Here is a 15,806-nt window from a genome sequence, read left to right as displayed (position 1 = left end):
GTGTTTTGCACGTGTTGTTCTAATTTGTCTTTTTTTTTTTTTTTCTAATATACTTTTCTAATAAATGTAGAGCGTTGTTTTTTTTTTGTTTTTTTTTTGCATTTCTAACGATTCAACCGATTTATATTAAAAATATACGAAACGTTCATGGACGCAGCCCCATTTTGTATGTAATGGTGTATAGAAAGTGTCAAGGACTATCAAACACCCTTTTAATTATATTTCAATAACATATTTAGTGGTCAAAATGTCTATCTAAATCAGCGCTATAAATCTACCTTAAACTACATACGAACTAGAAACTGATTTAATACGGTTCATCAAAATTCGCTGGCATCGCAGTGTATGGTCACTTGAGTGGTGTCTATGTAACGGCACTTTCATGTTCGAAACAATAATAAAAAAAAGATTATAAATTAGATAACACAATTCAGCGAGAACCCACTGGAATCAGAATGCTCAGTAAAATGCACACTATCTGTAATTAAATCTTTTATTTAATTAATTGTATTTATTTATATTTTCATGGTTAACCACCATTATCTATTACGGAAAAAAATCATCCACAACCTCTGCTGAGGCACCGTACTTATAAAAGACACGCATATCAAACATGAATTCCATTTATCACAGAACCCAACACTGCCCTGATATATTGATTTCATTTCTATGATCATGATCATGTGGTCTTAATAGGCACCCCAACAAAAATCTCACAAAAATCTATACATAAGTTAAATCCCATTTTTAAAATAGGCAACCTGTTCCAGAATAAAACAGGTGCGCGGACATTGTGAATAAAAGAGAGTAATGTATATGTATGTGACAAATAATCTCTTGAACTTGAACTTGAACTTGAAGGAAAAATAAATTATTCAAATACTCAAAAACACACAATTGACACCACTGCCACCTAGTGGCCATCATTGTCATAACGTGTGCATTTCAAATACATGGTAATGAAAATAATAATTCAGGATGGGACGATATCTTTGCATATACCCCACAAAAACATGTGAAATGGTAAACAGTTTACCAAGGCTATTCATTTACATAATAGAGATTTTTTTCAATGTTAATCCAGCCTCAAAATGGATAAACAGGCTCGGATGAATGGTAGACCTTGACGATATCCGGCAATAGAAAGCACGCGTCATTATTTTCTGGGAAAGTTTATATGATCTGCGAGCGGATCAGGCGTGAAACTTTCATGCGGATCTATGGTTGGTATTCCTTCAGCAGCTGGTTGGCGATCACAAGTCTCTGGATCTCGCTCGTCCCCTCGTAGATCTCTGTGATGCGTGCGTCACGGTAGTGTCTCTCTGCCGGCATGTCAGTCACGTAGCCCATTCCTCCCAGGATTTGGATGGACTTTTTGGAATACAAAGAAAAAATAAAATAAAAAAGGATTAGATATGAATGCACGATTCCATGGCTTAGTCTCATAAAATATGCATAGAAAAATATCGGCTGCCTACCTGGTGTGAGCAGAACGTGGCAGCCTCGGATGCTGCTAGCTTTGCCATAGCTGCTTCCTGAAGGGAGATTATTATTATTTTTTTTAAGGACGGTTGAATCCAAAACACTATGTAAATTTGTGACATATATTTCAACCAAAACAGCTCGTACCTTCGTGAATGGTTTCTTTGCGTCTCGCAGAAGCGCAGCCTTCCACGTGAGTAGACGAGCGCTTTCGAGTGCTAGAGCCATGTTGGCCAGTTTGAACTGAAAAACAGAGGAAAAGTCGCTGAAGTGTCTCGGCTAATTTTTGGATTAATTACAGAGGATTAGGATAAAAGAGCAACATCATATTCATAAATCGTATTATTTGTTAATATATATTAATAATTGCATTAATTTATTTATAGTTTTTTCACTTTATTTATTTACAGCTATTCATTTATTTAATTATTATTTATAAAAATTGTATTTATTATTTTATATTTGCAACAACTAATGCAAAAGAACTTGGATTGATATTAATGCCACGTTAAAACCACAAGTAATTCTGTAAAAAAAAAAAAAAAAAGGAATACTTATGTCACTGATTTGACAAAATGAAAAAACAAACCTTGATCACAGATTTAGAAGAAGAAGAAGAAGAAACAGTCTTTGATACAAATCTGATGTATAGTGACTATTTAAATGAATGACCTTTGACCGAGGAACATTTTTCATTCCTTGTGCAAATCCTATAGTTCCAACTTCTTGTTCTCGGTCCAAGTTTCTAAGTTTACGTTTTTTACTTATTTAATATTACTTAATAAAAATATTATAGAAGTATGGGTTTCATTTCCCTCCATTTCTAGAGTGAACAGTCCATTTCATTTGTTCTTTCGTGCATGCAGGTGGTTGTTATTCGTGACAAAATTTGATCTCTAAACATTCAAAATTCCATATGGGTCATCAAATAAACGGCATATAAATGATGTGGTTGTTTTCCCACTCACCTGTATGGACTGCATCTTGGCTATGGGAGCTCCGAACGCAGTGCGTTTGTGTGCGTAGTCTGCGGCGCAGTCTAGTGAGGCCTGAGCGATGCCCAGAGCCTGCGATGCGATGCCGAGGCGCCCACTGTCCAGGGTTTCCTGCCAGATTCATATAAAGACGCTGCTTTATTGTTTTTTAAATAAGACCATTTAAAAAAAAAAAAAAAACAATTTAGTACCCAACCGGAGATGACGCACAAACTGGCACCTTCTTAGGAAGAATTGTAGAATACAGATGTTGTGTATTAAGTTAGACAGATAGATAGATAGATAGATAGATAGATAGATAGATAGATAGATAGATAGATAGATAGATACTGTAGATAGATCAAACTCATTACTACTATATTCCTATATCAGTACGCCTATGTTTGCTGTACACCTCGCCGGGAGTGATGGCAGTAGAGCCCAGACGCCAAAACTAAAACGATGCGTAAAACTAAGAGCGGTCCGTCAGAAATGCAACAAACCTAAACATAAATAACTAGGTTTGTTGTTTATTTATCTCAATCATAAGTTGTTCCAGGGCTGCTGCTTGTGGCCAACCTGTATTGGCCCCTATTGGTCTCTTCATGAGTTTGGTTTAGCTTAGACCATTTAAATGTGTAAATCTCTCTTCTTCTCTGGGCTGCTCCCGTTAGGGGTCGCCACAGCGGATCATCTGCCTCCAATACCTTCTGTTCTGCGCATCTTCCTCCCTTACACCAACCGCCTGCGTGTCCTCCGTCACCACATCCATAAACCTTCTCTTTGACCTTCCTCTTTCCCACTTGCCTGGCAGCTCCATCCTCAGCATCCTTCTCCCAATGTAACTCATCTCTTCTACACACGTGTCCAAACCATCTCAATCTCACCTCTTTCACTTTTTCACCAAATGTACTGTATGTGCATCGTATGTGGGGTTTTTTTTAAATTAAATGTGTCAATACAGTGATGGAAAGACTAGAATAAAAAAATCACCATGGCTATTTTGAAGCCGGCACCACGGGGGCCCAGCATGTTGCCCAGCGGTATTCTGCACTCCTCCAGGATGATGTTGGCTGTGGAGGAGGCTCGGATGCCCAGCTTGTCTTCTTTCTTCCCCAGCGAAAGCCCCGGGTGCGGCATGGGGATGAGGAAGGCACTGATACCCTGAAAAACCACGGAAGACAAAAGCACCGAAGACATTATCAAGGTCGGTGTTTCTCAAATGAGGGTACTCATACCCCTAGGGGAACTTTGGGGTACTGCAGGGGATACGCCGAGAATGAAACAATAATGTGTTACTTAATATTGGCACTATGTACGTTTAAAAAAAAGCACATACGATGCACATACAGTACATCATGTAAGGTTAATAACTTTTCCAACTCCCAATACCAGTGAAAAAAAGGCTTGAGAACGAACCACTGATCAATGTAACGATATTGTGTACCTTACCATTTTGGGATGTGTACCTTGTGTTTGAGTTTCTTGTCCGTGGTGGCGAATACAATGGTGGCGGAGGCGTCCCAACTGTTGGTGATCCAGGCTTTGGTGCCATTGAGCACCCACTCCTCCCCGTCCTGGTGCGCCAGTGTGGACGCTGCACCAGCATCGCTGCCATTACCTAGGAAAATCAATCAATCAATAAATAATCAAAATTAACCTTTGTGTTGCAAGATCAAAATTGCAAAGCTACACTAATCAATGGCCAGAAAAGTAGCTCTTCATCAAAAATATTTAATTAAAGATTAATTAAAAAAAAAAAAAAAAAAAAAAGAGTTTGAATCATACAAATCATTCTCAACTTGCATCACTAATAATAGGCCATGATAACAAGCACAGTTTTTTTATGGATAACAGGATAGTGGTGTGTAGTGTGATTATTTCATTGTAAAAAGTAGTACCGTAGCAGGTTGAGGAACACTTTATTACATAATGTTGTATGAGCTACAAAGTACGCAAAGTTTGTTAATCCAAAGTTCAAATTTCAAAATTTTAGACACATTACTTATAACTGTCTATCAGAGACTACCTAAATACAGAGTGAAAACACAAATATATACAGGGTATACTGTATCTGTAAGGATTAAATATTATAGCATTTTTTAGGGGCACAAGTATGACTATTAGCCGTTTCAAAAGCCTTTGCAAGTTATGACTTATTCACATAAAGTTTTAAAAGTGATAACTGATAACACTGAATAAATAATAATAACCTCAGAAACGAAATAACTTCAAAAATAATAAGTTAAGAAATAAATTACTTATAAACAATACATATAATAATAACTTTAGAAATGCTATTAGAGGTGACCTCTACATACACCGCTCAGTTTCTAAATTAAAACCACTGACAGTTAAAGTGAATAACGTTGCCATCCCGTCCCAATGACACCTGTCAAGTGGTGGGATATATTAGGCAGCAAGTGAACAGTCAGGTCTTGAAGTTGATGTGGTGGAAGCAGGAAAAATGGGCAAGCGTAAGGATCTGAGAGAATTTGACAAGGGCCAAATAGTGATGGCTAGATGACTGGGTCAGAGCATCTCCAAAACGGCAGGTCCTGGGGGTGTTCCTGGTATGCAGTGGTTAGTACCTACCAAATGTGGTCCAAGGAAGGACAACCGGTGAACCAGCATCAGGGTCAAGGGCGCCCGGCTACTACGACTAACTACATACAGTATACTAATTAATCTCATTAGGATATACCCCTTCAAATGCATCATCTCATAAAGTTACCAAACATAAGATAAGATTAAGATACTTTATTAATCCAAAAAGGGAAATTCCAGAATGTACATGAACATGTTCACCAGCTACACAATATTAGTTGTTACTAGTGGTGGTTTTATTGTTGTGGCTTATGGGTGTATATGCCTGACCATAACTGTGCTTCAGAAATGGAAAACAAAATGATCACAATTAATATAGCTGCAGGCAGCAATACACAGGGTCCAGGTTGGTCGCATTAGTCAGTCATTTTCAGGGTTCTGTGAAACGGAGCATTACTACTAAAACGAGTTACAATTTCCCGAGTTTCCATTGAACGCAGCATCATCGAACCTGCTGTCTGTCGTCTCGAACCAGTGCGAATACTGCGCGAGCAAACAACTAAACACACCAATGGAGTCTACACCGCGCACCTCACCAGGTGCAAATGCTCCCCAGAGACGCAACCTGCACATATATAACAAATTGGATGATGATGTCACAAAGCTCCCCGCTCCACAAACTAAATATAGTAAGCCACCATTCTGCGACTTCCGGGAAATTAAAATGTGGATCAAACTTGAACCACAAGATGTCTGAAACGCCGCGGGTTCCAACGAGACCTAAACCATGTCCCTGGGTTTGGTGGTTGCCGTGGACCAGACACTTTAAGCCCGAAAAATAATAATAAAAACCGGAACAAAAAACAATCGGAAAAAAATTCCACACAGAAGCATTAGGGGGATGTCAAGAGTGGGACTCACAAGTGTGTCGATGATTCATAAACACAATAATTATGATCTGTGGTGACTAACGTCATAACTGAGATAAGAACCTGCTCTTTCCCTTTGAAATACACCCCACCCACTCAGCGGGTGGATGAGAGAATGGAGCAGGGATTTGATTAAGATGACTGACTCACTACTTTCCCACGAATCGGGAATGACGGTAATGAGTGTTATAAACACACTGTTTTTAAACAAACGTCACTTGTCTATCTTTTCAGGAAGCTCGGAACATAACCGTAATTGCGAAGGGCTACTGCAAAATAAGCAAAAAGATCAAACAAAGATTGAACTTTCTTGGTGTTTTGTCGAGTATAGAGTATTTTTTTTCTATAGATAGATACTTTATTTATTGCATTTCAACAGTCTCAACAGCCCACACCGAAACAGTAGGCAAAATAATAATAAAGCAATACAATATGAATGAAGAAAAGAAAATGGCAATACATGGAAAAACTTTTAAATACACAATTAAACCCAATGGTCAAAATAAATAAAATAAATTGTAATTACATATTTCCCTATTTAATAATAATTTATTAATTTTGATATGAATAATTATTCCCTTTTATGTAAGTCTTGTGTTACAAAAACTAAAAAATTGCAGGGCAGAACAATTAAAAACAGAGAAGCAATTTCGCCAGAGTACATTGAAAAACTGTCTGAGACTAAACAAGATAACAGAATAATAAAATAGAATATAGTAAGAGTAGAATATGAAAGAAACTAATATGACAATAGAAGTACAATAGAAGATAGTAGAATAGATTAGACTAGCTCAGAATAGAATATAACAGAATAGAAGATAGTAGAATATAATAGATAAAGGTAGAACAGTATAGAATAGAATAGAATGGAACAGAGTAGAGAAGAATAGAATAAAGCACAATACAATAGAATACTAGAATAACAGAACAGAGTATAATATAATATAATATAATATAGGGGCGTCATGATTCTGCAAATCCACGATTTGACTTTGGCTTTCGATTTGTCACGATTGGATTTTCGATTTAAACATATGTATCTTTTTCCTATGCCAATTGTTAGACTACGGAGCCTTGATTTGTAAAGAAAAACACTTGTTTCTCAATAAGTCACTTTTATTTGAATAGTAACAATTATAAACAATAACCAAAATATGAGAATATTTAAAAACACACCCAAACGGTTAAGAGCTTTATCAAAACTAAACTTGAGCATAAGTTATTTCTAACACTACTTTTAAGTTAATCACCAAAATACAGTGGGGCAAAAAAGTATTTAGTCAGCCACCAGTTGTGCAAGTTCTCCCACTTAAAAAGATGAGAGAGGCCTGTAATTTTCATCATAGGTACACTTCGACTATGAGACACAGAATGGGGGGAAAGAATCCAGGAAATCACATTGTACGATTTTTAAAAAATTAATTGGTAAATTCCTCGGTAAAATAAGTATTTGGTCACCTACAAACAAGCAAGATTTCTGGCTTTCACAGACCTGTAACTTTTTCTTTAAGAGGCTCCTCTGTCCTCCACTCCTTACCTGTATTAATGCACCTGTTTGAACTCGTTATCAGTATAAAAGACACCTGTCCACAACCTCAAACAGTCACACTCCAAACTCCACTATGGCCAAGACCAAAGAGGTGTCAAAGGACACCAGAAACAAAATTGTAGACCTGCACCAGGCTGGGAAGACTGAATCTGCAATAGGTAAGCAGCTTGTTGTGAAGAAATCAACTGTGGGAGCAATTATTAGAAAATGGAAGACATACAAGACCACTGATAATCTCCCTTGATCTGGGGCTCCACGCAAGATCTCACCCCGTGGGGTCAAAATGATCACAAGAACGGTGAGCAAACATCCCAGAACCACACGGGGGGACCTAGTGAATGACCTGCAGAGAGCTGGGACCAAAGTAACAAAGGCTACCATCAGTAACACACTACGCTGCCAGGGACTCAAATCCTGCAGTGCCAGACGTGTCCCCCTGCTTAAGCCAGTACATGTCCAGGCCCGTCTGAAGTTTGCTAGAGAGCATTTGGATGATCCAGAAGAGGATTGGGAGAATGTCATATGGTCAGATGAAACCACAATAGAACTTTTTGGTAAAAACTCAACTTGTCGTGTTTGGAGGAGAAAGAAAGCTGAGTTGCATCCAAAGAGCACCATACCTACTGTGAAGCATGGGAGTGGAAACATCATGCTTTGGGGCTGTTTTTCTGCAAAGGGACCAGGACGACTGATCCGTGTAAAGGAAAGAATGAATGGGGCCATGTATCGTGAGATTTTGAGTGAAAACCTCCTTCCATCAGCAAGGGCATTGAAGATGAAACGTGGCTGGGTCTTTCAGCATGACAATGATCCCAAACACACCGCCCGGGCAACGAAGGAGAGGCTTTGTAAGAAGCATTTCAAGGTCCTGGAGTGGCCTAGCCAGTCTCCAGATCTCAACCCCATAGAAAATCTTTGGAGGGAGTTGAAAGTCCCTGTTGCCTTGTGACAGCCCCAAAGCATCCCTGCTCTAGAGGAGATCTGCATGGAGGAATGGGCCAAAATACCAGCAACAGTGTATGAAAACCTTGTGAAGACTTACAGAAAAAGTTTGACCTCTGTCATTGCAAACAAAGGGTATATAACAAAGTATTGAGATGAACTTTTGTTATTGACCAAATACTTATTTTCTACCATAATTTGCAAATAAATTCTTTAAAAATCAGACAATGGGATTTTCTGGATTTTTTTTCTCATTTTGTCTCTCATAGTTGAGGTGTACCTATGATGAAAATAACAGGCCTCTCTCATCTTTTTAAGTGGGAGAACATGCACAATTGTTGGCTGACTAAATACTTTTTTGCCCCACTGTAAGCGCAGAAAAAGAGAGGCTATTTTCGCCTAAGGGGAACACTGGTAGTAAAAGGCAAATTACTAACTGTGTCTTGTCTTCTACTAAAAGGCCAACGGCTCGGTCGTCAACTCCCAGGTTTGTGCGCCTGCACGTCCGCCATATTGGAGTGGTCGAGAGCCGCTGGTGCCAGGTAGAGCTGCCGATATTCCTCTATAATCCACTCGAAATTTGTATGCTTTATTATTTTTTATATTAAAATGTATTCAAAAAATTTGACGCTCAAATCTGGTATGGGGGGGGGGGGCTTACACACGGTTCTGCAGCTCCGCAGCTCCAATCAGAGCGACCTTTTCCCAAACAAAGCAAATAAAACCGCTAAATGTATTTTATTTACTCCGTTTCCTGCTGCGGAGCCGCTGCGGAGATCGTTCCTGACAAAATCCCGCCTGCATTCTCAGGGCCCGGTGGCAAATGTGCCGCGGACCGTTTGGAATCTCTGCACTAGAGGACCTTCCGTCAGTGATGGTCGGGTCTATTTCCCAATTTCATCGCCAAATCTGTCGAATAACTGGACATTTTGGTCAGAGGTTCACTCTTTCTTACACACAGTGAAACGCCAGAGGAGAGGGAAACGTGCCGGGGCGCTCGTGCATCTCAGCCGACGCAGACTTTGCACAATGTTACAGGGAATATTTCTCTCTAATGTGCGTCTACTGTGCAACAAACTGGATGAACTTATGTTGAACTTTTTTGCTCATCACATGTGGATTCATTCTGTAACATTAGCCAAAACATTTATAATCAATTATTTATTTATTTATTTATTTATATATATATATATATATATATATATATATATATATATATATATATATATATATATATATATATATATATATATAAATAATACACAATTGAATGGCAATTTCAGCATTCAAATTGATTTTTTTATATTCTAATTCTATTAAAGTCTAGTTCCTGCAGCCCTAGTGCCAGGGGAGCGGGTGCAATGTGTGTTGAAGGATGCGGCGAAGTGGACCTCTCCGTGGAGCCGACAGTTCAGTCATGTTAGGAACATATTACAGTTTTACAAGGTCCCATCGCACTGAGGAAAACCTGTTGTGATCAAGGGTCGCTCCTAGCCCGTGTCCATGCCGAGGTCTGGGTGGAGGGACGCCGTGTTATTTTTTAATATAGATTTAATGTTTTGGAAATAAATTGTGTACAAATAAAGACATGTTTACTTTAAATGAAGCATCTCCGTTTTGTCGGTTATTGTCTTAAACATGTTTTTAAGTATGTCGGTTACCGGTGCTTTATTGGCTCATGTGGTGGACCAATCACTGTGCACTGGTCTATGTGTAGCAAAGGCTAGGCAGTCCACAGGTCACATGTTGCTGGATATGAATGACTTCCGAGAGACAAAGCTTGGACTTATATAACTTTGAATGATGAAACTAATCAAGTTGCTCCAACGTTCCTCGACTTCCGGTTACAAATTGTTACAGTTTTTCCTCAAATTTCTGCTCCAAATGTAGATCATAATTGATCAAACTACAAGACATCTGAAACGTCCTGGTTCCAACGAGACCTCAACCCAGTCTCTCGCATACTGCGGTTGCCATGTTTCAGATACTTTTGACCTGAAAAATGCCAAGAAGATTAACAATAATAAAATCCGGGCAGCCCTGCCGGCTGGACCCCGAAGTAATAGTAATAATAATAATAATAATAATAATAATAATAGCTGGAGGCAGCAATACACATCCCTATGCGATGGACCCCTAATCATGTGTGTTTACCTGGCTCGCTGAGTGCAAAGCAGCCCACTTTGTCTCCACTTGTGAAAGGAGTGATCCATTGCTTCTTCTGATTCTCAGTCCCAAACTTTAATATGGGTCCGATGTAGAGAGACTAAGGAGCAGAATAACAAATTCTAGTTTAGACAAACCAATCTGACATCTAAATATACAATAAAAAATAAAAAAAACATTGTAATAATGATATAGTAAATGATAATAATGGACATACATTGTTAACTGAGACTACCACTCCAGTGCTGGCGCAGCCTCGGCTTATCTCCTCCATGGCCAGACAGTACGCCAGGTAGTCCATCCCAGCCCCGCCCAGCTCCTCGGGTACTTCTACCGCCATGATACCCATGGCTCCCAATTCATGGACCTGGAAGAGGAAAGAATTCTTTAGAAGGGTTGGGCAAAATATCAAAGTTTTCCTACCGGCAACCGCCAGCCCAACGGCGGGGGCGGAGGGGTGTGGATCGCGGGCGCTTTCTCCGATGCACCTCTCCATGCTCCCCTGTCTATTTCTCTCTCTGTTTTTGTCCCTCCAATATCTGAACCGAACCAAAGGAAGAAAGAAAGAGAATGAGCCTATTTGAGAATGACCTGGAAACGGGGTTTACAGTGATTTTTTTCTTATTTTTGTGGATTTCTCCAAGCGAAGGAGAAGGCGTGGAATCCTCTGAAGGTGTCCTGTGGTAACGGGCACCAAGACGTTAGCAGCAGATGCCTTAAGTCCTGAAAGTTGTGAGGTGGGGTCCACATGGATCGGGCTTGTTGTTCCAGGACATCCCACAGATGCTCGATCAGATCGGACCCTAACCCCCGACCATCCGCATGATGTGGAGGAAAGCGTGATTCATCAGACCAGGCCACCTTCTTCCATTGCTCCATGGTCCAGTTCTGACACTCACATTTTAGGTGTTTTCGGCGGAGGACAGGGGCCAGCATGGGCACTCTGACCGTTCTGTGGCGAAGCAGCTCGATACGCAGCAAGATGTGATGCACTGTGTGTTCTGACACCTTTCTATCATAGTCAGCATTTACTTTTTCCGCAATCTGCTGAAAGGGCTACTACAGTAGCTCTTCTGTGGGATCGGACCAGACGGCCTAACCTTCGCTCCCCACGGGCATCAATGAGGGGCCCTCATTGATGCACGTGGGCACACATGACCACACATGACCCTGTCGCTGGTTGTCCTTCCTTGGACCACTTTTGGTAGGTACTAGCAGCTGCATACTGGGAACACCCCACGAGACCTGCCGTTTTGGAGATGCTCTGACCAAGTCGCAATGTGGCCTTTGCCAAAGTCGTTCAGATCCTTACGCCTGCCCATTTTTCCTACTTCCAACACATCAACTTCAAGAACTGACTGTTCACTTGTGCCATTCTCTCTCTTTCTCTCTCACACACAGACACACAGACACAGACACACACACACACACACACACACACACACACACACACACACACACACACACACACACACACACACACACACAAAAAACACTTCTCCAAGCAAACCATTTGGCTTGTGCGTGAGTATCTCCGATCGCTCACCTGTTTGGTGGGATAGCGGTGCTCCTTGTCGAGCTTGGCGGCGATGGGGGCCAGCTCCCTGTCTGCATAGTCTCTGCAGGTCTGCCTCAGCATCTGGTGCATCTCTGGCAGCTCAGCCAGCTGGCTCACACCCCGGCCGCCCCGCAGACACAGCCCCACGGCTGGGGAGACACACATTGATCACGGTGACGGAGGTTTCGTTTCAGAGCATCCATCTGTGTGCTGGAGTATATGTTGTCTTCATGCAATGGGGGGTCCCTACCTTTAGAAAGACTACATTTTAAGTCTAAGGTTTAGTCTTTTTTTTTTTTATATCAATCAAATACCCCCACCCCCCCATCTCTTTAATATTATATACAATGCGTGGAGTTGTGCGGACTTTTATAGATTTGTGTTGTTAATCATCATGAAACACACCTTTAATGTCTGAAATTCTCCACCCTTTTCATTTGACCATTTTTCTGACAGTTTTGGTTTTTTTTATCTTGTTTTGATTGTTGTGTTTTACTATTTGATTTATTTTGGCTTGCGATACAAAGTGTCTCCGAGTACCTCGAAAAAGTGCTTTACGAATAAAAGGTATCGTTGGATTATTGTAACGTGACAATATTTTTTCTGGGGTTGTTGTTTGTTGTTTATTTTTGCGTTTGTTTTGATTGTTAATTTTAGATTTATTGCATAAATCCGAATGGCCCTTGTTTATTTATAGGTTTATTTATTTTATTGTGGTTTGTTAATTGTTAGGTATATATTTATATCATCACGTTTATTGTATATTAGCCTTTTTTTTTTTTTTTTTTGGTTTGTTGTATTTATTGCTAAGTTGATTGCTTCTGGTAAATGTATTGTTTACCATAACATTTTAAAGTTGAGTTTATTTGTAGGTTTATTGTTTGGTTGATTTAATTGTTTTTTTGTTTTGTTTTTTAAATTGCTATCGATCTCTCCATCGATCATAACTTGTCATAACACATCGGCCTGTTTTTTTTCGGAGCATAATATTTAGGTGAAAGGTCTCCCTGAAACCTCCGCTGACGTCACGTCCTGCTAAAAATGCACCGGCGTGAAGCACGTTTTACATTAGTTATACGGTCGTACGTCGTTTCCCAATCTGGGGGGAAAAAAAAATACAATATCCACGTGGGTCTCTCAAGCAAGACTACACACAAATCATTATTATTATTATTATTATTATTATTTTTGAGTGATCCAGTGATTAGTTTTATTTGAAAGTTGTCTTTTGTACTTTAGGATTTGTGACATTCGAACGCAAACACCGGGAAGACTGCCGTTAAACGTAATGGATTTAATATTCGTCTAAGGTGGCTTCTCGTATTGCTGCATTTTCAAATGAATCCGCATGAATGGTTCTAGATCAAAAATGCGTTTAAGGTTCTCGATCAAAAATGCGTTTAGTACCCGCCGATCCTTCTCAACGACGACGCCGCTGAAACGTCCCACGCCGTAAGGTCGGTGTCGCCCATTACGAAACGAACTTCACGCCCGTTGTAAACGCGAGTGAAAAGGAGACAATAAAAGAGCAAAAAAAACAAACCAAAACAGTTTCGATGTTTAGATTGTGTTTCATCCTCGAATCAAACACCACGCGGCGTATTTCATGTGAACCAGCACAAAAGGTATAACGCTGTCCTGCTGCCCACGGTGAAGTGCAGACCGACTTATCTAACGCCGTGAGCGTGGAAATAGCCCATGCGATCCCTGTGCGTTTTAGCTCCTTCTCAGGGGGGGTTGGAATAATAATACATCCACGTTCAAACAAACCAACGCAGCTCTGACCTTGCCTGACTTTCAGAATCGCCGCTGTCATGGTTCCGGCTCGACGAGCCTGGGCGAGCTGCGGAAAATGTGAACGCGGACCGCGGAGTAGTACACCACGTGCCCCCTAAATCGGAGTGCACGCGTATTCTCACCATTATGGTAAATGCAATGAACCGACCCAGGGCGATGCATGCATACACACATACATACATACACACATACATACATACACACATACATACATACACACATACATACATACATACATACATACATACACACATACATACATACATACACACATACATACATACATACATACATACATACATACATACACACATACATACATACATGCATACATACATACATACATACACACATACATACATACACACATACATACATACATACACACATACATACATACATACATACATACATACATACACACATACATACATACACGCATACATACATACATACATACATACATACATACATACATACATGCATACATACATACATGCATACATACATACATACATACATGCATGCATGCATACATACATACATACATACATACATACATACATATACATACATACATACATACATACATACATACATATATACATACATACATACATACATACATACATATATGTGTGTGTGTGTGTGTGTGTGTGTGTGTGTATATATATATTATGGCCATGGATACCGGATGGATATACATTCAAAATTATCCAGTTTTCAAAATTTGATGTCATTAAGAAAAAAGGAAAGATTAATACAAGCATATGGGATTTATCAGATTATACATACATGCATACGTACTTACATACATACATACATACATACATACATACATACATGGGGACCGCAGAAAATAAAGAGCATATCAAGTACGCACTATAAACAATATAAAATATATAGAAACATACAAATAAAAAAAAATCACTATAAATAGGAACCAGATAGTACTTAGTGTATTGCACAAATCTTGACACATTGCACATCAGCGATTGCACTTTCTTTTTATTTTTATTATTATTTTTTTTTTTATATAAAAAAATTGCCTTGAATTCTTTCACAGTTCTGTGTGTGTGTGTGTGTGTGCGTGTGTGTGTGCGTGTGTGCGTGTGTGTGTGTGTGTGTGTGTGCGTGGTTGGTCTACTGGCTGGTTGGTTGGTTGGTTATACAGTCTGACAGCGGCAGGAAGGAAGGACCTGCGATAGCGCTCCTTCCCACACTTTGGGTGAAGCAGCCTTATCGCTGAAGGAGCTCTCCAGCGCCATCAGAGTGTTATGCATGGGGTGGGATTCCTTCTCCGTCATGGATGACAGCTTAGCCATCAAGCTGTTGGGGATGCTTTGGGATGATGAGGCAAATTAATGTCTAAATCTCAAATACTTTTGTGTTTTTTATTCATTTATTTATACAGTCCAATACAGATTTTTGTTAGTAAAGTAAAATGGGATAAATTTAATGAGACCTGGAGACACATTAGTCCATCATTTGGAACAAGGATATACTTTTGCTCTCGAGTATTCACACTGGAGGCACCCTGAGTACCAAGTATTTTTACTGTGTCATTTTGTCAAGTTTTCAAAGTGAAATGGGATGGGAGACCCATTTGTGCCCGGAAATGAATTTCGATCTGATGTTTGAGGTTAAAAACACATTTATCCACAAGTCCTGAAGGAGACTCATATATATTTATTATTAGTTATTTATACCACACTTATACCACTGTCTGGTTATATCTTCTGTAGTGCATTCATATTCATACTGTTTTCTATAGTGTTTATACATATTCTTATCATTTTTCGAGCTTTTTATATTAACCGTTTATTCTATTTTTATTATTACATATGCACATTACACTACGC

At 39.6% G+C, this 15,806-nt stretch overlaps 1 protein-coding gene across 1 annotated transcript; it reads right to left on the bottom strand.

Annotated features, from left to right (window-relative positions):
- Positions 1 to 479: 479 nt before the first annotated feature.
- acads (acyl-CoA dehydrogenase short chain) lies at positions 480 to 14,026 on the bottom strand. Its single transcript, XM_080017299.1, has 10 exons — positions 13,933 to 14,026; positions 12,136 to 12,296; positions 10,807 to 10,956; positions 10,578 to 10,689; positions 3,926 to 4,077; positions 3,450 to 3,620; positions 2,451 to 2,588; positions 1,630 to 1,725; positions 1,479 to 1,535; positions 480 to 1,371 (listed from the first exon to the last, which is right to left on the bottom strand). Exons 1-10 carry the CDS (start codon positions 13,961 to 13,963, stop codon positions 1,219 to 1,221), a joined length of 1,221 nt encoding a protein of 406 aa, XP_079873425.1. The 5' UTR covers positions 13,964 to 14,026; the 3' UTR covers positions 480 to 1,218.
- Between the last annotated feature and the right edge of the window lie 1,780 nt (positions 14,027 to 15,806).

Source organism: Zeus faber, assembly GCF_960531495.2.
Source record: "Zeus faber genome assembly, chromosome: 17".
Classification (NCBI taxonomy): domain Eukaryota; kingdom Metazoa; phylum Chordata; class Actinopteri; order Zeiformes; family Zeidae; genus Zeus; species Zeus faber.
The sequence above is the reverse complement of the archived record's forward strand: the minus strand, read 5'-3'. Positions and strand labels throughout refer to the sequence as shown.

What these genes read in the sequence shown, in the direction of transcription:
- acads (XM_080017299.1), bottom strand. Translation starts at nt 13,963, where the DNA reads ATGACAGCGGCGATTCTGAAAGTCAGGCAAG. An exon ending in CCGGCTTCAAAATAGCCATG is followed by an intron (nt 2,589 to 3,449) that starts GTGATTTTTTTA and finishes TGAATCTGGCAG; the next exon opens with GAAACCCTGGACAGTGGGCG. An exon ending in CCACGTTCTGCTCACACCAG is followed by an intron (nt 1,372 to 1,478) that starts GTAGGCAGCCGA and finishes TATTCCAAAAAG; the next exon opens with TCCATCCAAATCCTGGGAGG.